At 37.4% G+C, this 26,583-nt stretch overlaps 1 protein-coding gene across 4 annotated transcripts in view; it reads left to right on the top strand.

Annotated features, from left to right (window-relative positions):
* LIN52 (lin-52 DREAM MuvB core complex component) overlaps nucleotides 1–26,583 on the top strand; it is a 102,881-nt gene that overhangs the window by 71,752 nt on the left and 4,546 nt on the right. For 2 of the 4 annotated variants that reach the window (XM_090271147.1, XM_090271148.1), the window contains exon 6: nucleotides 566–774. The exons of 1 other annotated variant lie outside the window; for it this stretch is intronic. In XM_090271147.1, the coding sequence (XP_090127273.1) occupies nucleotides 566–660 (95 nt within the window). In that variant the 3' untranslated portion in view covers nucleotides 661–774. Of the gene's footprint in view, nucleotides 1–565; nucleotides 775–20,893; nucleotides 21,247–26,583 lie in introns of those variants that run through there. One more of the 4 variants, XM_090271150.1, reaches the window with a different exon arrangement.

A 26,583-nucleotide genomic window follows, 5' to 3' on the forward strand; every position in this document is an offset into this window, starting at 1 on the left:
AACCAATTTAAAAAAATCACTTAGAGTAAAAGGAAATATACTTGATCTGAAATCTGAATGACTTGGGTTAAATAATAGGAAGACTTTCTGGACAGAGGGATGTCAAAATTTGGATGAAAGTATGAATTGGCTTTCGGCTTTCGGCTCGGAGGAGGCAAAGGTGCAACTCTCTTCTGTCATCCCGAATCCGGGTTCATCCAACACCAGCCGCCTCCACCATGCTGCCGAAGTTCAACCCCAGTGAAATCAAAGTCATATACCTGCGGTACACCAGCAGGGAAGTGGGTGCCACGTCTGCCCTGGCCCCCAAGATCAGCCCCCTGGGCCTGCCTCCAAAAAAGGTTGGTGATGACATCGCCAAAGCAACCGGTGACTGGAAGGGTCTGAGAATTACAGTGAAACTGACCATTCAGATCAGGCCCAGAATGAGATAGTGCCTTCTGCTTCTGTCCTGATCATCAAAACCCTCAAAGAACCACCACGAGACAGAAAGAAGCAAAAAAACATTAAGCACAGTGGAAATATCACTTTTGATGAGATTGTCATTATTGCCCAATATATGCAGCACTGAACTCTCTGGAACCATTAAAGAGATCCTGGGGACTGCCCAGTCTGTACAGGGCTGCGACGTTGATGGCTGCCACCCTCACGACATCATAGATGACATCAGCAGTGGTGCAGTGGAATGCCCGGCTAGTTAAGGACCACAAAGGAAAATATTTCAATTAAAGATCATTTGACAACCAAAAAAAAAAAGGTAAGTATGAAATTGCCCTTTTTATAGGCCTTTAAAAATAAAACATTTTCATATCTGGAATGTCTCATTGACTTAAGTGACTGATTCTAAGGTACCGTTTTTTCCCACATTCTCGGTACAATTTTTTTTTCTCTCTTTTCAAGGGCAGTTTCTAGTTTACCAGTAATACCTAGACTCTCTTAAGTGGACCTCCTCCTCTGCATTTCTCTTATATCTCAGTCCTTTGTCTCTGTTTTCTTGTTTTTCCTAATTCCAAGTGTCTTTCATCTTAAAGTATTATTCCCCCTTTTCTTTGTATTCTAGTTTCTGTTTCTGGTGACTTCTAAGGAAACTTCAGCCTATTTTAATGTTTATTTTTATCTCTCCAGCATCATATGTCTCTTTCTCCTACAACATCCAGTTCAGTACATTCATTGGTAGGGAGCTTATATCCAGTGCTACACAATTAAAATCACCCCACTAGAATTCTCTCTCTGTCTTACTTTTCTTAATTTATAGCCACAGTTGTTACTTATGATGTCAGTAGCAACATTTAAAAAGCACAAATTTCTTTCCCCCATAAGTAGTTCAGTGTATTTGAAGAACTCTATCATAGTACCCTTATAAAAAATTTATTCATGTAACCAATCACATAATTCAGTTGTTTCGTAATTATTGAGTTTATATTATCCCTCGGACACGGTTAGATTCTAAGATATCAAGGATAAATAAGACATTTGTAAGTCATCCTGCAGTGAGAAGTATACATTTAATTAAATAATTGTAGTTTATTGTAAAAGAAGTTTATTCCAGTTCATGGCTGACATAAAAGGAATAATCAACCCTACCTGAGTGAGGGTTACAGGAAAGCCTTCACAGAAGAGACATTTGAAGCTGAATCTTGAAGAGTACATAAAAATTTACCAGATGGACATAAAGCAGTATAGGAATACGGAAGAAGGGGTGAATACAAAAGAAGCAATGGGCCAGTCTATAATATTTATGGGTACAGATGTATGAATTCACATGGTGCATTTGAAGAAATGCTAGTTGTTCCTGTGTAGCTGGAGCTTTGGGACAATAGCAGGAGATAAAGTTGTCAGTTAATAAGCTCCATGAGTGACAGGGCCTTGTCTGGCTCATTCCTCCTTGTAGTCACATTACCTAACACATAATAGTTGCTTAGTAAATATCTGGTGTAGGCAGGGGCCTTGTAAACCGTGAAAGGGGATTTAAACATTATTCTGAATGACTGGAAGTAATCAAAGGTTTTAAACCAGGTTAGATTGGCTATAGAAACGTCACGTTAGCTGCTATATGGAGAGTGGTTTTGTAAGAGTAAAACTGAGAATGGGAGACCAGGGGGGTTATTACTGATAATCCAGGGACGAAATGCAGAGGAACTAAAATCTAAGGCAGTGGTGATGCAGAAAATGCAACTGACATGAGATGTTTGGGTTAGAGAGTCAGCAAGATTTAGTGACCAGTTGAAGATGGGAGTGTAAGAGAAGGACCCAGCATGATCTTCCCAGGTTTCTAGTGTGGTGACTCAGTAGGTGTGTTCCTGTTGCGTAGAATGGGAATACAGAAGATGAAGCAGGTTTGAAGGGGAAAGGTAGAAGTAAAAAAAATCAGCATCTTCTTTAGCTTTCTGTTGTGGCAGTTTTGAGATACCACTCTGGTTACCTTTCTTAGGATATGGAGTCTGGTTTACTAATAGTATTCTTAAAATATGACGATGAAAATTAGTACAGCACTTTAATTATGGACTGATTCCTGAGCAGTGTAATATTGTTTTCTTTGATCTGAAAACTCCTTCTAATAATGGAAACTAAGATTTTTGTTTATTAGTTTTTTAGCACTTTGCATCTCCCAAGGTTTTTTAGTTATCATGTGGATCCTTCTCTCCTTCAGTTGTTGTTTTTTAAATTAAATATCAGATTTTACATTTATCCAATAGCCTTCTCTATCCTATTACTCTTTTACACACTTTTCTGATTTCTAGGAATCTGTACTTCTAGGCGGTATGGTTTCCTCTGAATCTTTATCTGTGAGTGTTTTTGAAAATTGTACCTCATTTCTTTCTCCCAAAGCGCCCTATGTCTTTGTCCTTCTCTGTGACTGCCATCCGAAATTACTGGGCCCCTCCTTTCCACTTCCTCTTGTTTATTCCGGAGACCCAACTCAAGCTTAATGCTGTGAATTTTCTAGTCCTTATTAGTGCTGTTTTCATTTGGGGCTCCTCCATCATTTATTCTTTACCTGTATTATGGCCCTTAACATACTTTGTACTAGCAATTGTTTAAATGTTTTGGTCTACTATAAATATTCTAAAGTATCGTCTATATTGTCAAAATATAATTCTTGAAGGAGGGATCCGATTTTTGTAAGTTAATTATCTTGATAACTTAGTAAGCTCTTGTAAATGTTGGTGAGTGAGTTACAGAGCCATCTGAACTCTTTTTTAGCTGTGTGCAATAGCTTGAAATTCCATCATTCCTTTCAAATAGGACTTCTGTTATACTAGAAAGCTTCTTGCTGCCCTCTTGTGAAACCTATGTAATGCTGCTAATTAACAATTCTCAGAAAAGTTAAATAATTTTAATCTACATTTTACTAAGACCAGCCTTTTTCACATTTTTTAGAATTTTTATATCTTTACAGATTCTCAAGCATAATTATGAATAGATATTTCTGCCTTTTTTGTGTGTGTTTAAGGTGACTATGATATACAGTACTTATTTATTTGATTGCCTGCCAGAACAGTGCTACATTTTACCAATTACCAACCTCAAAGTAAAAGAAAATGAAAATAATTCTTGGTGAGGTGAAGTCTACAATATCCTATTTAACAGTTTAGAAGTTGCTTTGGAGTTTATTTTATTTTTGATTAAAAACAGAAGAGATTGAAAAGTTATAGAGAAGTGAGTATTTTTAAGTTTGATAACGTAAGACTTGATAATAAAAATGGAAAGATGGATAATAAAATGTGAAAAATATACCAACACATATCATAAATTGTTGAAAACCAGTGATAAAGAGAAAAATCTTAAATGCAAGCAGAGGAAAAAAAGACATACAGAGGAACAAAGGGTGAAAGCAGACTTCTCACCAGAAAGTGTGCAAGCCAGTGATAATGGAATAATCTTTAGAATACTGAAAGGAAAAATAAAAAAACTGCCAACCTAGAATTTGATATCCTGCAAGAATATCCTTCAGAAATAAGGGCAGAATAAAGACATTTTCTAGACAGACAAAAGTTGTGAGAATTTGTCTCCAGGAAATGTACACTACAAGAAATGTGCAAATAAGTGGAAATATAATGGAATACTAAAAATATTTTGTTTATCTAAGAAGAGGCTGAAAAAAAAGGAACAAACTGTATATGGGACAAATAGAATAACTGGTAAGATGATAAATATAAACCAAACCATATCAATAATTAAATATAAATGGCCCATTTATATACTTAACCTTACATATGATATATATGCTTGATTTCTGGTCAGAGCACATGCCTGGGTTGTGGCCCAGGTCCCTACTTAGGTCTCTGTGAGAGGCAGCCAGTTGATGTTTCTCTCCCAGTCTTTCTCCCTCCCTTTCCTTCTTTATTAAACAAATAAACAAACAAATAAAAATAAAAATAAAGGTATACAAATGAATAAAAAAAGAGGTCTACAAATTGGGAAGGCGGAAGTAAAACTGTCTTTGCTCACAGATGATATGATTATTTAGAAATCTAAGGAATCTACAAAAAAGCTACTAAAACTAATAAGTGAAATAAAATAAGGTGAAAGATATGAGGTCAAAATACAAAAATCAATATTTCTATATACTAGCAATGAACAATTGGTAAATTAATTTTTAAAAACAGTACAATTTATAACACCAAAACCATTAAATTCTTAGGAATAAATTTAGAAAAGTAAATGTATACCGAAACCTACAAAACATGGGAGAAATTAAAATTCTAAGTACGTTCCTAATGGGAATACAAGATGGTACAACTATTTTGAAAAAATATGACAATACGTTATAGTATTAGACATACATTTACAATATAGCCTAGCAATTTCACTACTAATTTATTTTTAACTTGAGGTAAATGAAAACATGTCTGTACAAAGACTGTATAAAATGTTCATGGCAATTTTTTTAAGTATATTTTATTGATTATATTGTTACAATAGTTCCAGTTTTTTCCCCTTTGCTCCCCTCTGCCCAGCACCACCCCTCCCCCAGCAATCCCACCCCCACCCCCAGTCCATGCCCATGGGTTTTACATACAAGTTCTCTGGCTTCACCCTTTCCTATATATATATATATATTTTTTTTTTTAATAATTAATTTTTTTAAACAATAAAAAATAACAATCCCCTCCCTCAAACTTAAGACCCATTATAATCTTATAAAAGACAATGGGCGAAGGTCCATGGCAATTTTATTTATAACCATAAGTTGGAAACATCCCAAAAGTCTTTCAACCAGTGAATAATAAGGAAAGAGTTGGTGGTATAACCATATAATAAAATATTACTCAGCGCTAAAAAGCATCAAATTACTGATACATGTACCAATATGGACAAATATAAAAAAAGAAGAGTATATACTACATAATTTATTCATATAAAAGTCTGAAAAGGGCAAATCTAATCCATAGTGACAGAAAGATCAGTGGTTGCCTAGGACTGGGGTGATACTGGGGTTGATTGCAGAATGTCACAGGGGAATGATTTGGGTTGACAGAAATATTCTATATCTTGAATGTAGTGGCAGTTACACAGTTTTAAACATTTGTGAAAACTCATCAAACCATGATTAAAATGTGTGCAATTTATTGGTGTAAGTTTTATCAAGAAAATTGCTTTTCAGAAAAATTAATTAGTTGAGATTTGGTTTGGATTTCAGGGGGAAGGTTTTGCCAGGGGAAGCTCCACACATTTCCTGAAGGGACACATTTCCTAGAAACAATACTTGAATACAGATATCTATTATCTTTAATGTGTTTCTGAAAAATTCTGCTATTAAGTGAAAAATACTTTTACTAATTTTGGTGGGAAAAACTATGATGCATTCCATCAAGATACCCAAACAAATTTTATAGGTAGGAAAGTATATCAGCTGAACAATGAGAACAAGCTTAAGTAATAAGTAAGAATTTGGAAGCAGATAAATGCAGATTGTATAGCAAACAGCGTAATGAAGCTTTACTGTGTTTACCAAAGGAAGAAGAGAAGATCTGAGAGTGGGTGGTAGTTGTGGAGATGGAATGTGAAATTTGGGTTGGAAGGTGCGTTCTTCTTGCTGCACAATTTTCTTCATTGATTTTTCAATCTTTTGGGGGCTCAAATTATCTCACACTCAAACTGCACTTAAAAACAGAGTCATAGTATAAACACAAGATCTCTAAATCACATGGAAATAGTGCAAGTTCAAACTGATTAAAGAGTTGTAGGTGATGTTACCCCTTCATCTTTCTTGCTTGGCATACATACAAAGCGAATGTTTGGGGTTTGTTCAAACACAGCACACAATGCAAATTAGGTTCATGTGTTTTCTCTGACTGGAGGATGATAGTGTTGAATAGAGTGTGCCAATGTTGAAATAGCACTTTTTATTTTTAAAAAAATCTGTTGTATTTTATACACCAGAAACAATTAGAATATAACATGCTTTTAAAAGATAACCTTCCCAATAGCGATAAGAATGTAATAAGATACTGAAGGATTTAATCCACCAAAAATTTTCTAAAGTAGTGAACAGTCATTATGTAAGTCAAGTCTGCATTTACAATAGAGTTGGACATTGGAAAGTGAATTTAGGTCAGTATTCTCATGTCTTTCATTTTAATTCTTAAACTGAAATCACATCTTGAGAAATTTATACCTGGAATGTTTGGACTTATACTGAATGCTCTTTCCTCTCCCTGGAAAATTTTGTCCATTTCCCTAGCCCTTTTTCTGTGCTCTTGTACAGTCCTCTGTTACAGCCAGTATCAACTTATCAGTGATGTATATATCTCTAATCTGTGACCTCCTTTAGGTCAGGGACCATGTGGAGATAACAGTAGCAAAGTGGTTAAGAGCCCAGGTTCTGGAGTTAAGGCCACCTGGGTTCTAATCCTACCTCTGCCACTTACTAGCTATATAAAAACTTGAGCAAGTTATGTAACCTGTGTATACCTTATTTGTAAAATGGGAATGATAAATGGTACTTGTCCATAGAGTGTTGTAAGCATTTTAAATAATGGTCACACATGTTAAGTGCTTTGAATAGTACCCAGCATATCACTCAGAAATGTTAGTGATCGTGGTCCTTAGCCATTCAGCAGCACAAACTCTTCACTGGTTTTGTTCTAAGTTTTGAATAATATGCAGTAAGTATGTTAATGCTACAATGATGCCAGTCAAGTGGAATTTAGGACTGAGCAGGTGGTTATGTGATGTGTGGAGCAGGGTACAATTTGTTTAGATTAAGAGGTGAGAAGCATAATGTCAAGTCAACACCAGAAAAGATACCCCTTATGAGAACAAGTGAGAACTTTTCCTAACAAATATATTAAGAATGTAAGAAACAGACTCACAGATACAGAGAACAGACTGACAGCTGTCAGAGGGGAGAGGAGTTGAGGAGCTGGGTGGAAAAGGTGAAGGGACTAAGGGGGGAAAAAAAGCAGGCACAGACTACAGTATGGTGATTGCCAGAGGGAAAGGAGGACGGAGGGAGGTGTAACAGGGCAAAAGGGGCTCCATGGTGGCGGGAAGGATTTGACTCTGGAGGTAAGCGCATGGTGCAGTATGCAGATGATACATTATAGAGTTGTGCACTTGAAACCTGTATGGTTTTATTAACCAATTTCACCCCAATAAATTCAGTGTGGTTTTTTGTTTTTTGGTTTTTTTTTTCAAAAGAATGTAAGAATGTATTCAAATTACAAAATTATTCTACTCAGCCACACTGGACTAAAGGGCAGCCAAGTAACTAGTGTGACAATTATGGAGGATCTTTTGGACTCTTGAGAAATTATACCACAGGAATTAACTGTGTTAACTTGTGCAGTGATTTTTCTGAACCTTTTAATCTCTTCAAAATGTGAAGGTAAAAAGGTCAGCATTACTACTCCTACTGAAGAAGTTGTGTTCAATAAATACATAGTGAATGAACTACTGTGTTTTTTGCACTATAAGACGCACCTGACCATGAGACGCACCTGGGTTTAGAGGAGGAAAACAAGAAAAAAAGTATTCTGAACCAAATGGTGTATTAAAATACTTAATAAAATATAACAATAATATTTCATCCATGTAAAGTGAACAGCAGTCAACATCGGTATTAAGAAGTCACTGTCATTAACAAATGAGGAGAGACTTTAAGGTTCAAGTACTCTTCTAGTTTTCTGGGAACCCCAAGAACTCGTCATCACTAGTGTCAGAATTTATGAAGCTCAGTTGCTCACAATCAGTGATATCACTTTCTTCACTATCTTCATACTGACCAGACACCCTGAGATCCAGCAGTAAAGTGGGGCATTTAAGCATCCCCAGGGGTTTCGCATGGGCCCACCCCTTCCTCTTGTAACAGCTGTTACCATCACTGACAGATCAGGTAACACACATCACAGTCTGTGATGCAATTTTCGCTCCATAAGACGCACAAACATTTCCCCCCTCCTTTTGGGGGGTGGGGTGCGTCTTATGGAGAGAAAAATATGGTAATTTAAAACAGGGAAGCTGTCTGTTTTAGTCTTCTTAGTATCTTCAGAGTGTAGCACAACAATGTGCACATGGAAAGTCTACAATTAAATGCTTTTAATAAATGAAGTTATCTGCCTTGCTCATGATCTGGGTTAGGATTGCTAATTCAGTTATTACATCTAACCAATTATTTATTTATACTGAGGATTACTTAGTTTTCATACAACTTTAATCTTTCATTTCATGGATTTTGATATGTTTAAATATATAGCTTTGTTAAATGTTTTCTCATCTAATGCATTTGCATTCATCTAATCTAGTTATATTAAATCTAATTGTATTCTGACTTCCTGAGGTGAATATTTAGTCATTTAACAAAAGGAACATTTTTTGAATAATTATTCATAATGTCTAAGTAATCTAAGTAGTATACTTAACTTAATTCAAAATATAGTATCTTTGTTTTCAAAAATATATCATAAATACAAATTCTGATATTATCTGAATTTAAACAATTGAATTTATAAAGCATATTTTCTCTTGAAGTAAATGACAGTAATATCCCAGTGCCTAGATTTTTTTCACTCAGTAATTTAGCAAGAAGAAAGCCAAAAGGAAAGGGCTGTGTGTGTGTGTGTGTATGCACGCATCTGAGCTTCAGAATAGAGGTAAGAACTGGATGCCTGTGTCTTTAGTGGAGAAACTCAGGTTCTTTTGCCTTCGATCTTCCCTGTGCAGAGTGTTTACCAAGGGTTTCACTTGAGCCCAAGGGACTTTTTACACTTCTGCATGTGATTTTTGTATAGTTCTGCACATCACCCATTTTTATAAAAGCAGCTTTATTGAGATATTTTCCACATACCATGAAATTCACCTGTTTAAAGTGTGCAGGTCAATTAATTTTTAGTATATTCACAAAATTGTGCATCAGTCATAATCTAATTTTGGAGTATTTTCATCACCCAAAAAGAAGCCCCGAACCCATTAGCAGTCACTCCCATTCCCCCAACTCCACTCCTCCTCTCCAGTCAGCCCTGAGTGATCAACCTACTTTCTGTCTCTGGATTTCATTTCTTTCTATTGCCAAATAATGTTTCATTATATGGCTACATCATGTTGTACATCAATTGATGGGCATTTGGGTATTTTCAGTTTTTGGCTATCATGAAAAGGCTGCTATGAACATTTGTGTACAAGTTTTTGATGGAGGGAGGGTAGGGTTTGTATTCAATATATTACGTCATAAGATTTGCATTAGAATTCCCAGGATATAGTTTTAACTTACTGTGAGTACAGCATCTATCATCCAATGATTTAAATACAGTTTGCTAAATTAGTAGGTAACTCAACCATTTATTAGTCTCTCCTTTGTCTTTCTGAGGATTTTAGGAACTGGGTGAGCAAAAACACAGCCCTTTTTGCTTTCATCACTCTCAGTGTTGGATTCCATTGCAAAGGACTCTAAAGTTTGATATTTCGTATTTTGATCAGGAATGGAGAATGACTTATTGTGAATCCATTTACAGTTGGTTGTCTTCTGTCATGAAAAGCTGAATGACAGCAATAAGTCATATCCTCTGTTTTGTTGTTTTTAATCTCAGTCATATACTTGTATCCTTGTGTTGTTGTTGCTTAGGGTGAAACTGGAAGAAAGAATCCATACATTTGGAATGGTGAACAGCTTCTGGCATATAGAAATTAATTTCTGTATTGACATTAACCTCAAAGACACATCATTGATTGTACAAATGAAGTGAGTGTACCCAGTAGCTCAGGCTGAACGTGAGCAATCATTAAGAAAGTAGTTCAGAGAATGTGATTAAAGGTAGGAATATTTAAGTGTGCTATTCACATTGTCTTCTGGCCTTTGACTCAACTCTGGATTTGGAGGTTTATTTATTAGAAATAGGACCCCTTAATCAAATCAGAGCTAAACAAATAGTCAAATCAGACATAATAAGTAGTCTCAATTAAAATAAACGTTTTAGCAAATTACAAAACTAGCTTTTATAGCCTGCCTTTTAAAAGTGAGGTTTAGTAAGGTACATTTGGTTACAGCAATGCTAGTTTATTAGAATCAACATGAAAATATAGAAAAAAAACCTGATTTATGATTCATTTATATCATGAAATTAGGTCAGGCTGATCTAACAATAACAAGCACAAGGATTTTTTAACTTATTAATATAGCATGCTTCAGTCAGAATTTTATAAATCATTTATTTCTTTCAGATAAAAAAATAAAAGCATTTAAATAAAACTTTTAAAATAAAAGAACAGTAGATGTCTCTTTTGTGTAAATCTTGTGAAAACTTCAATCCTGAGAGGAAACTAGACTTAAGAGCAAGTCACTTGACTTTATTGTGGTTTGGTTGTTGACTGTCACAGCTTTTTGGTTAACAAAATATGATGAAAAATAGTTATAATTGGCTTAGCTTTTGCCAAATTTTGGGTAGGGCAAATTTATTATTTGTGGTTTTAATTTTTTAAAAGCAGAGCCATGTCTTATGGTACTACTTTGGTATCCACAAGAAATCCCAGACAGTGCTGGAAATTAAGTGGGTACTTTGGGCTTATTTTAAGATCTATTTCATAATGTTCACTTGCATTTTACACCAGTGGCCTAGTGGAAAGCTTTAAAAAAGTAGCTATACTTAGCTTGCCTTGGTGTTCCTAGATAGTACATTCCTTTTTAAAGGATTGGTTCAAATATCAATCCTTTTCTAAAGCTTTTCATATCCATCCAACCAAAATCCTCTGCATAATTAATTGTCCCTATTTCTGTCTTCTTGATGTGTTATGTATTTTTCTTATAGCTTTGATGATATTACTTGATAATTATTTATTTTCCAGTCTGTCTTCTGCTAAGATTATAAAGGTTAAGGACTGTATTGTAACCTTCACACTAGGAACAATGCATGGGACTAGAGGTACAGATTAAGTTTTGGTAAAAATTTTAATCCTCTGGCTGAGTGTTGTAATTTCTCCCTTTGTTACTCAAAGATAGTCTCTCCTCTACTTTTAGCTTTATGGTAAGACATATGCTTTGTGATAATATTTTTTCTTTTTTTAAATATTTTATTTATTTATTTTTAGAGAGAGGGGAAGAGAGGGAGAAAGAGAGGAAGAGAAACATCAATGTTCAAGAGAAACAGATTGGTTGCCTCTTGCACACCCCCAAGTGGGAACCTGGCCCGCAACCCAGGCATGTGCCCTGACTGGAGATTGAACCAGCAACCTTATGGTTCACCAGCTGGCACTAAGTCCACTGAGCTACACAAACCAGGGCTTGTGATCATATAAAATTATGATTAAAATATAAAACAAAATCCTGCCTCCTCTTTTAGGAAAGAATTAGAGTTACAGAGAACTAGAGACAAAAATCAAAGAGCCTGGATAATATAGGTTAGTGGTTCTCAAACTTTAGCTTGCATCATAATCACCTTAGAGGGCCTTTTAAAACATGGGTTCTTGGGCCCAAACTCTAGAGAGTTTCTAGATCAGTAGCTCTGGGATGGGGGCCTGAGAATTTGTATGTCTAACATGTTCCCAGAGTGCTGCTCATGTGGTTGGTCCAAGGACCACACTTTGAGAACCACTGATTTAGGTTATAAATTCTAACTAACCTACCTGAAAGACCTGTATTGAAATAGGATCTGTTCCTGATCTCCCCACCTGGACCTCTCTTTAAGGTGCTGGGGGAAAAAATACTCCATAATTGTGAAGCTCTCTACAGGTATCTACACAGCTCAGTTAAGCTGTTAATGATCAAACCTGAGTACCCAAAGGGGAGTGGGTCTTCTAAGGAATATTGGTGGGTCTCTCTTGGTGTATCATCATCTGCCATGATAAGAGTATGTAATGTGCACAGTAAGAACTTGTTGACTAGCTCATGAAGCTAGGTTAGAGCTCTAACCTTGTGATGTTTTTGTTTGTCTTTTTAATTCTCACTTGAGGAAATCTTTTTATTATTGATTTTAGTAAGAGGGGGAGAGAAGGAGGAAGAGAGTGAGAGAGAGAGAGAGAGGTCGATGTAAGAGAGAAGCATCCATCAGCTGCCTCCCATACATGCCCTGACTAGGGATACAATCCGAAACCTAGGTATGTTCCCTGACCCGGAATCGAACTTGCAAGCTTTCAGGTCAGTGCTCCAACCAACTGAGCCATTCGGCCAGGGCTCTAACCTTCTGATTTTAGGGCCAGTAGTCTGACATCTATAAACTATGTACTTCCTTCACTTTACTTCTGTATTGGTTTGAGTGCAAATAAAATTAATGAAGAAGATATTCTAAATTTAATTATTAAGCATTATAGTAAATGTTTATATAGCATCTAATTAACCCTACTTTCCCCTCTGTTATATTTAGCCATATTGATTGCCCATAAATTGTGTTTACGATCCTAAATTTGGCTGGTACTGTTGATGAAAGAGTGTTTTTTCATTCAGTACATGTTTATTGTATGTTAACTATGTACAGGTTAATCTCTGGAGTTTCAGTGACTAAAAATTTTTTGTGTTCTAATTTTAAATTAATAATTCATGAATGTTGTAAATAAGATCGTTCAGAAATATCAAAACTAAATATTCTGAAAAAACAGAAGGGTTACCAGCTGTTATTTCTCATCACAAGGAAAATAACCACTACTGTATGACTTGCTAAGTAGACATGTCATAGTCAAGTTCTTACCTGATTGTGATGTGCTTTTAAAAGAAATTCATAATCAAGTGAAGATAGTAATTGTTGTACCTTTGTACTACTACTATCCAGTGAGGATAACTGCTATATATTACACATTTTTTCCAAGTCTGTAAGGGAAATGATCTTTATAGTCTTTTCCATTTATGAATTATAATCAGTCAGGTTAAGAACATCAAATATACATATGTGAAACCACAGTGCAAACAATTAAAAATCAAATTACCAGCTAGAACAAGTAATTTGTTTTAAATTGGATAAATCAGCATCTGTGAAGGAAAAGAGTGATCAAAGTGAAGTAGGATTAATGAGGTCATCATTTACATACACAGTTGGTAGCATGAGGGCAAACTAGTTGAAATTTAGCTGGACTAGTGAAAGTTTAGGTTAAACTATTTCTTTTTATAACTTGTTAGCTATTGAATTATCCTAGACCTTAAAGTTAGTCTTGCTACTGATCTCTAACGCTTTTTCTGAGAAGATTCGGCAAATGAATAACCAAGGACTCATTCACTCCACCTCCCAGAAAATTTTGTAGAAGCAACATGTTGAGTCAGGGAGCTTCCCTCATAGATCTTTCACGGATAAATAAAACACTGTGCTCTTAGATTTGTCAGTGTGATTTCTTAAATAATTAAGAGAGAAAGGTTGGAAGGCAGCAGCTCCTTATCATTAAGCTTAACCCAAGACAGATTTGATAGACTTTAAAAAATATATTATCTGCTTTTGATTGTTTCGTTATGTATACTTTTTCCTCATCCCAAGAATTTAACAATGGAAGTTAACATTCATGACATGAAAAGTCAGCCCTCTCTAAGGCTTTTCCTGTCCATCTGTTTCCGAGCCTACTCTGCAGTGTATGTGTTATTCAGTAATAATGACAGAAGGCTGTATTGCCAGAGAAACGTTTGGTGAGGTTTTCTTTTTATTATGGACATTTTTCAAGCATATACTAACTACAGAGAATGCTATAATGAACCCCAGTCCCCATCCCCAGCTTCAGTGGTTGTCAGCTTTCTGCCATTTTTATTTTATGTCCATCCCTTTAAATCACACTTTTTGTTGTGATTTAAAGCAAACAAATACAATATCATTCATAAATGCTTTGGTATGTATCTCTAACCAAGAAAGCCCTTTAAAAAAAGACAACACCATGTTGCACAAACAAAATAAAATGATAATTCCTTAATAACAATGAATAGCCCATATCCAGTTTGGCTCAAAATTGTGGATTTTTTGTTTGTTTGTTTTTTACAATTGATTTATATGCCTCAGGATCCAGACAAGGTCCAAACAGTGCATTTGGTTGACATGAATCTTCAGTCTCCTAATCTTTTCTATAACCATGCTCCCTACTTGCTCCAGGTTTTTTTTTTCTTCATGCTATTCACAAGTCTTCATGCTATTTAATTATTGAAAAACCGAGTTGTTGGTCCTGCAGTATTTCCCACATTTTAAATTTGGATGATTTTATCCTGGTGGTAGCATTCCACATCTTCCTCTTTTCCCCCAAATTACTGTAATCTGACAGAGTTAGAGAATAAATTGGGTTTGAATTCAGTCTTTTGGGTAAGAATGTTTCATAAGTGGTATTGTGTACTTGCTCTTTTTTCACATCAGGAAACATATGACTGACCTCTGTTACAGTTTCAGTGAAGATCCGTGGGTTAGGTTGTATCCATCAATCCTTTTCATAATAATAATGAAATTTACTATTTTAATAAATCAACTATTTCATTTCCCTGAAATTCAGTCCGAAGAGGAAAGGCAGGGAAAATGCTAGTTTCCCCCATACACACTTTTAATTGATCAATTTACAGAATATAAAATGAACTGAAGTGACTGAGGGCTTTTTAAAAAACATTAGAGCTGTTTATTTTTGATGCGTTTCAATCTACTACCTCATTATTCTTTGACAGCCAAAATTGCTTCCTCTTTTGGTAATGGGCTCCCCTTCAGGTTGACTCCTGTGTCATTTCATGACCCTAGTAATCCTTTGTAACTTCCTTGCTTTCAGCATGTCAAGATATCCCTGGTTCATTTACTTCTTCAGACTTGTAATCTCATCCATTTCTCCAAGGAACCCTGGTGGCTTTTAGTAGAAATCTAAGTACTAATAGTATTCATTCTTATTGGGCTGTCATTGCTTCTAGGGCTTTTCTATGGACAAGGTTGGTAAATTAATTTTTTTTTCAAAGAGAGAACAAAATTCTGTTCCTATCAATATGCCCATTTCAAATTAAAGATGTTAAAGGGTTCCTAATAACTAAATTTATTTACTTGTTTTAAAATTTGGTTTTTTGTTTTTTTTTTTAAGTCTTCCAAAAGTTTAATGCAGCCAATAAGGCATATAAATTCTGTTCTGGCAGACGATAAGAATGGCCTTCTCTTAACAAAGAAGATGACTTGTATTTTATCAAAATTTGACAATTGAGAGTAAAGGGTACTGAGATTAAGCATCAGAACACTGACTAAAACAAAAACAGCCCTAAAATTTTGTCACTAAAGTTGAAAAGAGGAACTAGAACCAAGGCATAAAGGGAGAGATTAAATTTGTGTTCCTCAAACTCACAATAAAATTAACATCGGCCTGGCTGGTGTGGCTCACTGGATTGAGCACTGGCCTGCAAACCAAAGGGTCCACGGATATAGTTCCTGGTCAGGGCACATGCCTGGGTTGCAGGCCAGGTCCCTGGTTGGGGGTTCACGAGAGGCAACCACACATTGATATTTCTCTCCCTCTCTTTTTCCCTCCCTTCCCCTTGCTCTAAAAATAAATAAAGAAAATAGAAAAGAAAATTAATATCAAAAGAACTAACTACATGTAACTATAAGACTGCCATATGCAGCTTGAGATTTCTCTGTGCTTCTTTTATATCCTTAGGATACATACTTGTAGGGATATGTCTTTTAAAATTTTTCACATTGGGTCTTTTTAAGTTATTTAAACTTTTGTACTGTGTGGTTATGTCACATTTTATAGATCCAAATTATTTTCAGTTTATTTCCATTTTTAGACATTTTTTTTCTATTTAATCAATTTTATTTTTTAGTATATAAAATATTTATATGGTCTCCCAAAGTAAAATGTATAAAATAAGGTAGATCCAAAGGTGTGTCTACCTTCCATCTCTGTTCCTCCCCCATCTCTTTTCCCTCCCTTAGGCAACCATCTTTGTTAGTAAAAACTAATACTAAACTTTATTCTTCCATTGTTCCTTTTGACAATTATAATATATATATGTATATTTCCCCGTTGCCCTAATTTTCCACATAAAGTAACTCTCCATAGCAGTACATAAGTATCTTCATTCCTTTTATAGCTGAACGGTACTCCACTGTAAGTTTATACCAGTCCCCTCCCTATTGATGGACATTTAGGTTGTTTCCAGCCTTAACGTATTACAAACAGAGCCGAAATGAATAGGCATGTGAATACCCTATTTGATATTTTGCTGCTGTCTCTTCGGAAAAGCTTCCTAGAAATGGAACTGCTGAGTCTACAGATAAAATGCATATGTAATTTTACAATAATTTCCAATGTGTGGTAGTTAATTAAGAATTGAAAAGGAAGCAAAGTTCCTCTTTCCTCATATGAGGAGGGGACCCAAAAACCTGGAATTATCTTCTGGAGAGCGGGCACCTTTGTAATACAGGCTTCCTCCACTAGGTGGGTGTTCTAGGAACTCATCTGTATCAGTGTATTAGCTGGTGTTGTGAGAGGCTGAGTTCCTTTGGCTTCAGTGAATTTTTTTGAAGACTTTTTCAACACATTTGCACATTTCGTAACGGGTGATTTACAAGCACACCTGCCCACACTGTGCTGAGCGTTCAGCAGTGTTTGACCAAAAATGGCATGACCCCCATGCCCACTCACCCAATTCACTCGATCACGCCCTGACCAACTTCTGTTTTCCTTCCCTGGATGAAAAAAAATCCTCAAAGGGAAACATTTTGCCGATGTAGAAGAGGTGAAACAAAAAAATGGCCAAAGCACTAAAAGGCATCAAAATAGACGAGTTCAAAAACTGTTTCAAGCAGTAGAAAAAAATCTCTCGATAGGTATATTGCATCAGATGGAGAGTACTTTGAAGGTGATTGATGTTTAAACATGTAAGAATACACAATTTTTTATAAATTCCAGGTGTTTTGGGTCCCCCCTTGTATGTGAATAAATTATTTCTATAGATATGTAGTTGTCCACCTATTTGCTAGGGATACAGCAGGAAGTTCTATATAACTTCCTGAAGCATGAGGATAAATAAAATAATTTTAGATTTGGTAAGTGCTATGAAGGAAGTAAATGGTTTTACATAAAAGAATAACTGCAAGAGTGTAACAGAACCCTTGGGCTGCTCCGATTGAAACAGAACCCACGGGCTGTTTAGTTAGGGGCCCGATTGCCCACCGCCAGAATTATAACTCAATACCAGAGTTCGGTGAAAAGAAAAAGAATTGTTTATTTACACATAGTCCTGCCTCCCCCTCCCAGACCTGGCCAGTCTTAGGAAAGTCAGAAACACCGTTTCCCTACTACCTAGGCACAGTTCAGCTTTACCAGTAGCTGCCAATCACTCAGTTCTGATTGGGGAGGTCCTTTCTGTGCTGTGGTGCCCTCCAGCTCTCAATGCAGAACCGCCTTGATTCTTAGCCTCCTTACAAACTGCCTTCTTCCTGTAAACCGCGTGGATCTCCTCTCCTTCTCAAAGCAGCCTGGCAAGAGCCTCTTCTTAAAGCAGCCTGGAGACCCCTGCCCCTCCAAGCCACATGGAGGGAGCCCGCCAGAGCGAGAGCCAGAGAGAGAGAGAGAGGCTCCTAGCGCCAGAGCCAGCCTAAAATGTCCGCAGCTCCTCTCTTCCTCCCTGCCTCCTCTCTCTCCCTCACTGCGTCCTCTCACGCAGTGGGTGTTGCAAACAGTTCTGACCATTCACAGAACCCTACGTAGGCTCTGTCTGCTTCTTCCATACCAGCCCACAGTCCAAGATCCCTCCCATCTTCCTGAGTCTTGGAAGTAAAGCGGATCTTTGCAACAATGTTTCCAGCCACTAGCTCCAGGCATGCAAGGGCATCCTGAAAGCTGCTTCCTGCTCCCTATCTCCCAGCCGCAAACTCTGGGGTTTGTTTTTGGACTCCCCTGTTTCTGTAACAAGAGGACTCACTTTAGATAGGGTGGTTGAGGAAAACCTCTCAGAAAAGGTGACATTTGAGCTGAGACATGAAGGATAAAAATGATCAACACTGTTATTTATTGACTTTCTGACTATAAACTAGGCACTACAGAGGATTTTCATGCATTGCTTCATTTAAGCTCATAAGACTGCAAAATCCATATTATAATTCCCATCTTACAGATGAGAAAACTGATTCTCAGAAAATTAATTTACTTGCTCAAGATCTTGAAGCTTGGAACTGGGATTAGAATCAAATCTAGACCTGTCTGATCCCAAAGCCAGAGAAGATAACCTCTTTGTACTGTATCACATTGTCTCTCTTAACCAGAAAGAAAGCAGAGATTACTGAGTTAATACGTAAATGTTTTAGACACTTGTTTTCACCTGGTGGAAACACTGTTATGTTCTTTCTTTTAAAGCACTGATTGTGTTACTGAATGAGTACCAATTCAGAATACATATGCTTGTTTTATTTGGGAATATTTGTTAGATAAGAAAATAGGGAGCTCTGGCCTGTCTGACTTGGTTGGTTGGAGCATCATCCCATGCACTGAAAGGTTGCAGGTTCAATCCCCCTTCAGGGCATATACTTAGGTTGCGTGTTCAGTCCCCAGTCCAGGTGCATAGGGGAGGCAACCAATTGCTGTCTCTCTCTCACTCTCTCCCATCCTCTCTCTCTAGAAAAGTCAATAAATGTATCTTTGGGTAGGGATTTAAAAGAAAGAGAGGAAGGAAGGAAGGAAGGAAACATACCTTCTTGTCCAAGTTAAAACAATTTCAGTATCTTTTTATTGTCTCGATTTAATGATGGTTCTATGTTTAAAATTAGCAAAAATATCCCCCATATATTTCAAGCCTATTTAAAAAAATGATGTACCTTCTAAGTATCCTGTTTACTTATTTCACAAATATTTGTTAAAATCTACATACAAAGTAGTTTACAAATGTCTGTTTAAATTAACTTTAGTAAATAAAATAACCAAAACATTGTTCAAGGTTCAGTATATAGCCATACAATTAATCTGAGAGGGGATTTCTTTTTTGTACCAGTACATGCTGAACATTAAGTGTATTTATCTTAAGTCTCACAACAATCCAATCAGGTGGGTACTAATCCCCATTTTACAGAGAAGGAACTGGGGCACAGAGGCTACATAATTTACTTGAGATTGCCATCTAATAACTGATGATTCAGACCTAAGGTTCAGATTCTATGCATTCATAGGTTTTCTATCATAAGTATTGAAAAGATCATATAAAACAAGAAAGTCAAGAAATATTATTATATGCTTCTTGCAGGTGAGTTAAATCCATACTATTGTCTCATGAATCATATGTGAACATTCATAGACATTTTCTTTGGTGTCTTAAACTAGAACTAGCTGCAGTTAAAACCCAGATTCTAATTTTACAAACAAGGCAGACTCTAACAATATTAAAATAAAATTATATTCCCTGGCTGAAAGAAAAATTTCTCAGTAACTATGGGAATGCTTGTGTATGAAGACAGCATCTTAAATCTCTATGCGAGTCATACACAAAGTGTTATTGCATTGAAAAAATAGTGGCGTGAATAATACCTGTTCACAGCCCAAGACACTTGATGTATCTTGGGCCTCAGTGTTTGTTGGATTTTGCAATTTCATGAGCAAGATTTGTATTTTGTTTTTAAGTTCTATATTTCTGTGTGTTCCGCTTGATGTCAGATCTGTATTCTTAGATTGTAGGGTTCCATTTAAAAAATAATAATAACCTCAGTCCCTCCTCCCTCCCCTCCCCCCAACACACTCATTTTGTATAATATGGTAATGATATCACCGTAGCAGTAATTACGGGTCATCTTCATTTCTTTCATCTCTGCCTGTTCTGATGGCTTCATTCCTTTGACGGAAAAGATTTGGCTCTGGGTGCTATGATTATTTTGTTAAGCATTATTCGAATAGACAGGAGTGAGAGAAATTAATCAATCCAAATGCAATTAGCATCATGTTTAACCCAGTGATGGACGTCTCAAGGTGAAACAGCCAGGGGAGTTTCAGACATTATTATTCAATCCAGTGGTTCTTATCTAAATTATAATCAAGAGAGGGTATTATTGGCTTCTTAGTGTGAAGATGTAACTCTTTGCCTGCCCTGGGGGTCAAGAAGACTGGGCCTTCCTCCTCCATAGACTTTCCCTACTTGCCTGCACCTTGAAGTGGGGATATTCCCAGCAGGAAACTTCTGAATGTCCAAGTCATTTGAAATTATCTATGCTGTGATCTTGATCTAATTTTTCTGAGAGTGAAACCTAGCCTGTGGATAAAATATTTAATTTGGGGCAAAATGTTTTTGCACAATGATCAAGTCACTTTGACTAGTAGTTGTTTCTATCTTAACGTTACATGATAGATTATTATTGCTGTTCTCACTTTATGGATGAGGAAATTAAGACTGTAAGCTACTAGCCTTTGGTCATAATGTGTCTCACCAGGATGTATTATTATGTAAAGGCCCTGAAGCATGAGTGTTCTACACAAATTTATGAGTATTTAATGTAAGTTTTCGCCCCAGGAGTATTAATGCATTGCTTTGATCTCATTGCCTTTCTTTCAGTTGAGTTGACCCTTGAAAAGGGAACCAAGTGAAACTAGGAGCAGACCTGTGAGCCCCTCTGAAAAGGAAACAACATACAGATACGCTGTTAGCTCTCATTTCCTGAACACAGTTGTGGTGTTTTTGTTGTTGTTTTGGGTTCTTAGTAGAGAGAAGGGTGATGAGATGGACTGAATATTTGAAATCTACACTTGTTTTGCTCTTAAAAGAGGGCAGGGCAAGGAGAGTTGACGGAGAAACACAGGCTTTACCTGAATACACCATTTTTCAAATGCCTGACAATTAAGATCCTCTACTTGTGCTTTCAATCTTCAGGCATCATGGCTGACACTTCCCATATTTTATGTCCCTACTTGATGTTTTATATTCTGAGAATAAATCTGTTGGCTAGATATTTCTGGTTGTTTTTTTTTTTTTTTTTCTGTGTGAAAAGCCATTAAAATTCGTTTCCGTATTGGAACTGTCCAAGTTTGTTTACCTATATGCTAAGTCCTGGCTTTTCTTTTTTAATTACTTCTTGGATAAAACATACTCTGGGAATGGGCCTTACTGTGAATCGAAGGAAAAAATGTTTGATAGAAAATTATCTTGCTCTGAATTTACTGTTAGATGAGACATCCAATATAAAAGAAATCTGGACATTGTACCCCTCAAAGGCTTTTCGAGAATTCCGAGGACAAAGGTTTTGGTAGTCTGTGATAGTCTGGTCACAAATGTAGCATCCAGACTATTCTTTTCTCAGATTTTTCAGTCTCCTTTTTGAAATGCTAAGCCTGCAGAACTTCAGGCAAAAGCCTAAAGGCCATCCTGCCTACCTTCAAATGCTACTTTTATGGATTTTACATTTTTACCAAAGAGGCTCATGTGTGTGTCCTCTCCCACAAGAGCTGATTGAGAATGGTCAGTAGACTTGATTACAATGACAACACCTTCTGAGGGCCACCAAGTCTAATGAGGCTCCAAAAGATCCTTCCTCATCCAGTGACGCCATGCTCAGTTCACAGCATCTTCTGCTCTTGACAATGGCACCAGCGCCATCTGCTCTCATGTTAGAGGCATTGAAAAGTGCTTAGTCCTTGACTTGAATTTATTGATCGATTAAGTAGTACGCTTTGTGCAGAGGTCTGAACTGGAGCATGGTGAAGAATCTCAGTCTGGCAGACTGCCCTGGAACGGCTCAGCTGTACCCTGGCTCGGAGCCAGAGCGACAGGAAAACTTTCTGCATTCCTGTGAGAGAAAAATCAGCGTTCCAAATCACACTGGTTTCCTTTTGTTCTCTAATCCACCAAAACACTTGTGCAGAGCTAGTCCCATCTCAAAGGCCACTTCTAATTTATTTGACTCTTCCCTAATATCTAGCACATAGTAGGCACTCTGGGTGACCAACCTAACTATTCATCCACCCCTTCATGCTTTTCTTCTACACAGCACACACCATGACAAGGAGGTCCCTCTTGTCATAGTTATTAGAATTCATTCAAGGTTTCGAGGACCAAAAAGTAATTTTTATAGTCAAAACCATAATTAAAACAAGTGGCATCTTTTCTACAAAGTATCGTCTATGAAACTAATTATATAAACAGCTTTTTAGCAGACTGGTTTATACTAAACTAACTAGGATTTTGTGTGTTTCTTTTGCTATAAGTAGCTGCTGGAGTAAAGATAACTACCTCTAATACCCAGTGTTGTTCCAGCAGATTTGATCCTCAGGAGTATGTGTGTTATGCAGACACAATTTGTTCATGTTTCCATCTATTTGGCATTTGAGCTCTTTTTAAATACAAGTAGTTCAGCCTCGTTTGGCCACTCCTGGTGTTGCTTGTGTGCTCGTTCAGTGAGGCCTGGTACCGCTGGTGGAGCAGCAGCTGAGGAGACTCCAGTGCTCGCCACGGCCAATGAAAAACCCAGGAAAGGGTCAAGACTGAGAACAATGGTCATATTAATTTGAAGGTGGTGGGACAGGATAGTTCAGTGGTGTGCTTTAAGATTAAGAGGCATAACCCACTCAGTAAACTAATGAAGGCCCATTATGAATGACAAGGTTTATCAAGGAGGCAGATCAGATTCCAATTTAATAGGCAGCCAATTGCACCAATGGAGCAGACCCACCTGCACAGTTGGAAATGGAATTTGAAGACACAGTTGGTGTGTTCCAGCAGCAGACAGGTGTCCACTGCAAAGGGAAACCTACTACTTTACTCCAGAACTCTGTTCCTCCAGACCAAGAACACATTTTCAGGTAGCACATCATATCCTGACCACTATAGTACGGATTTCTCTTTTCTTTCATTTTTCCCCTTTATTGTACATAAAGTAACTCATTTGTGTGCCTAAGCATATTGGCCTTTTTTTTTTTTTTTTTAAACCAAATAGCCAGTGGTATGTTTTGAGTGACATCAAATGGATATAGGATGGGGAAAAATACCAGTTCTGTGAAAGTCTCCCCCTTCTCCGTTACTGATATGTTCATTCAGCTCTTAACTTTCATACTCCAGTAAGTTATTTTGCGCTCACTGCTAATAATAAAAAAAAAAAAAAATTCTTGAATACTTTGTTCAACTGGAGAATTTTAAATGTTTTTTATTTATCATTGTGAAACCAAAGACAGTTTTATAATTTTTTTGTACATAGCTATTACATGGAGGGGAATATGTCTTTGGGTAGGGATAACTTACTGTAAAAGAAATTAATTCCCATCAGGTGTCTTGTTGCTTAAATAAATATCTTGTTTGAAATAAAAGAGATGATGACACAGTAGCTAGCATTTACTTAATGCCTGTGTGAACTTTGCATCAATCCCGCCTTGAACAGATGAGAAGACTGAAACTTAGACAGACGACCTGGGTACTTGCCCTCAGTGGTAGTGAAGTGTAGGAGCTGTTAAGTGGTAGGGTCAGTGTGGGAGCTGGGGTTCAAAGCCAGGCCTGTCGGATGCTAAGTGCCTTGTTCAGGTCACAGTTATGCCGTCTCCTCTGCTGGCCACTCATATTAGTCTCTCACAGGTAGCCTGAAGTTGCTTTTCAGAATATGAGAGAACCAGTGGAAAGTAACTCTTATCAACCTCGCTAATGTTTTTAATTATACTGAAGCACAGAAATATTTAAAGTAGTTTGCAATGGAGTTGAAAACCAAACATTATGAGTTTCTTCTGTTTCATTAAAAGTTACTTAATCTTTACATCGTTCCCTGCGTTTAAAGTCAAACGATTTTATCAGGCAATTGCCTCAAAGTTATACTCTGGAAAATCTTTCTGTAATGAAATCCATGTCATGGGCAAAAGGTGCAAAGCCCTGGCAGAGAGGGCTGATCTCGTGAGAGTTCTGTACCCAATCTCGTTAACCAGGGTGCCTCTCTGGTAATCCTCCATCCCCTCATCGGTGAGAAATCAATCTCCACCACTGAATCTTTTTCAACCAGCCACCAGAAAATTTACTGCAGAGAAGGCAGTTTGGGAATAGTCATTGTGGAAAAGGAGCTAGAGGCAAGGCTGAATGGAAGATGGAGGAATTGGAAAGTCTAAAGAAGATGTTATATTAAACCACAGAACACCTTCAGCAGCAAGCAGGATGCAGTCCTCCCTTCAGCCCTGACCTCTCTAAGTGTCCCCAAGTACTTAGAGCTGCCAGGAACCTGACAGTCCCAGGGAAGCTACGAAGTGGGTAATAGAAACACACAGACCTGGAAGTTGATTGTAGTTTATCCATTTGCTGCCTTTAACTGTGTACAGGTGGTCCCCTCTCCTACACTCTGTGCAGCAATGCACATGTTCCCCCTAGGGTGACAGTCTGTATTGCGACTCTCCGCTTATGGTCTTGCACTGCCCAGGAGGGCCTGTAAGTCATGACCACACGGAGGCCATGCTTCTCTTCTGCACAGCATACACCGGTGGCTGACGACCAGTGATCCCTCTTGGCATAGTTCTTAGAATGTGGAAGCAGCTTGCCTTCCTGTTGAACCTATAATCCTAGAGAACTAATCCAGAATTAGAAAATAGTTAAGAAATTTTATTGACTGTAGATAAAACTCTCTAGCAATTTTATTATCTCTAGGATTGTCTTCTAGCACATTGTAGAAAAAAGAACCAGGAGAGAAGGAAGGAACTAGAAGTGCCAACCTGAGGAGTATGTACTTTTACCCTGGCCGATAATTCAAGAAGTATACCAAGCTGTAACTATTGGAGAAAAGAAGGCACGGAAGTAGTCAGGGGGAAATAGAAATATCTTCCTGTCCTCCTTAAGCAAACTGTAGATATCTCTAAAGGTTTTCCCCAAAGAGATATGAAATCCTTGGTGAGAATTTTTTAGTAAAATGCATTTACATATAAAACCCTACTGGAAGATAGGGGTGGGTGGGTGGGGGCGTGCGTGCGTGCGTGTGTGTGTGTGTGTGTGTGTGTGTGTGTGTGCGCGCGTGTAGAAGAATACAGAACAGTAGCAGAAGGCTTCCTCCCTACACCTAATGGGATTTTGTAGCAGCATGTGCGAGTTTGTTTCAGAAGTCAAAAATGAACAGATGTTGGTATAAATTACCTCTGTGTCTGATGTCTTGCAAATTAAAAGCGCGGTTGGCATCACTAAACAATTTCACTAGGTTTGGGGGGGTGCGGTTAGCAGGCAGTGATTACTGTATCGGGTTGGTAAGAATCTTCACACTGCAGCAGGGCAGGAGAGCAAGGATAAAGAAATGAGGAATAAAATAAGGGGTATGTGAATTAATCAGAGATGTTAACATCTCTGATGACAAGTGAACAGGAGGGCACGTGCTCTGGAGCTGCCCCTGACCCACAGCAATTTCTCTGTACACAAAAAGGGGCTGGTGCTTAGGATGTGATTTATAGGGCACAGCCCTCTTTTAGGGAGCAGCTCTGTCACAAATTCGTATATCTCCTATATAGGACTGGCGAGGAGGAAAACTTTCTCCCCTCCCATGCAGAAGATGATGTCTTTTGAATTACTTGTACTTTTACGGTGGTTTCCTGCAGCCCTGTGTACTTAGATTAGGTTGAAGTGGGAGGAATGATTGAGTGGAAAAGGGGTTGTTAAAAAGGATTGGTTAAATTCAAGGAGAGCTTGCCACTGGGAGACTTTAGGATATCCATTTATTTTTCCTGTTAAATCCTTTTGATCCCTCGAATATATTGAGTCTTCTTAAATTTAAGTCTTAAAATCTTGGTCATTCTCCCATTTGGGGGAAAAATAATAAAGAATTGGGGCATCCAAAGGGCAGCAGGCAGAAATAATTAGTAAGATCAGTAGCATGTTCCTAGCCTGGGATTTTTGGAACAAGGCTGTGTCCTCCCCAGCAGAGTCTTGCGTTACTCATGTCTCTTTTCCAGAGCAGCTGCTTCCAGCCAGGATGCACGATCTTTTGGCACTGTCCTTAAGGTCCTTGATAAGAACTGGAGAGAAGGCAGAAAACCCATCCAGCAGGAATAAGTGATGAGAGCCACTCAGGCCCAAAGTATTAAGTCAGTATCTATAGAATCAGGCTGAGGGAAAAGATTCCAAGGAGTGGATTTTTTAAGATTCCTAGTAGCCTCCTTTATCACAGGTAATGCATTTATTCACTCGGGAAATACTGAATATAAGAGAAGCAGCAGGCTACTTCTCTCCTCCGAAAGGTGTTGTATTAATGATACCCCTATACCAAGCGTGTTCATCGCTGAATATCTAAGAGGTCGGGCAGATGA

The sequence above is a fragment of the Furipterus horrens genome, unplaced genomic scaffold, assembly GCF_987537825.1.
Source record: "Furipterus horrens unplaced genomic scaffold, mFurHor1.1.pri manual_scaffold_3, whole genome shotgun sequence".
Classification (NCBI taxonomy): Eukaryota; Metazoa; Chordata; class Mammalia; order Chiroptera; family Furipteridae; genus Furipterus; species Furipterus horrens.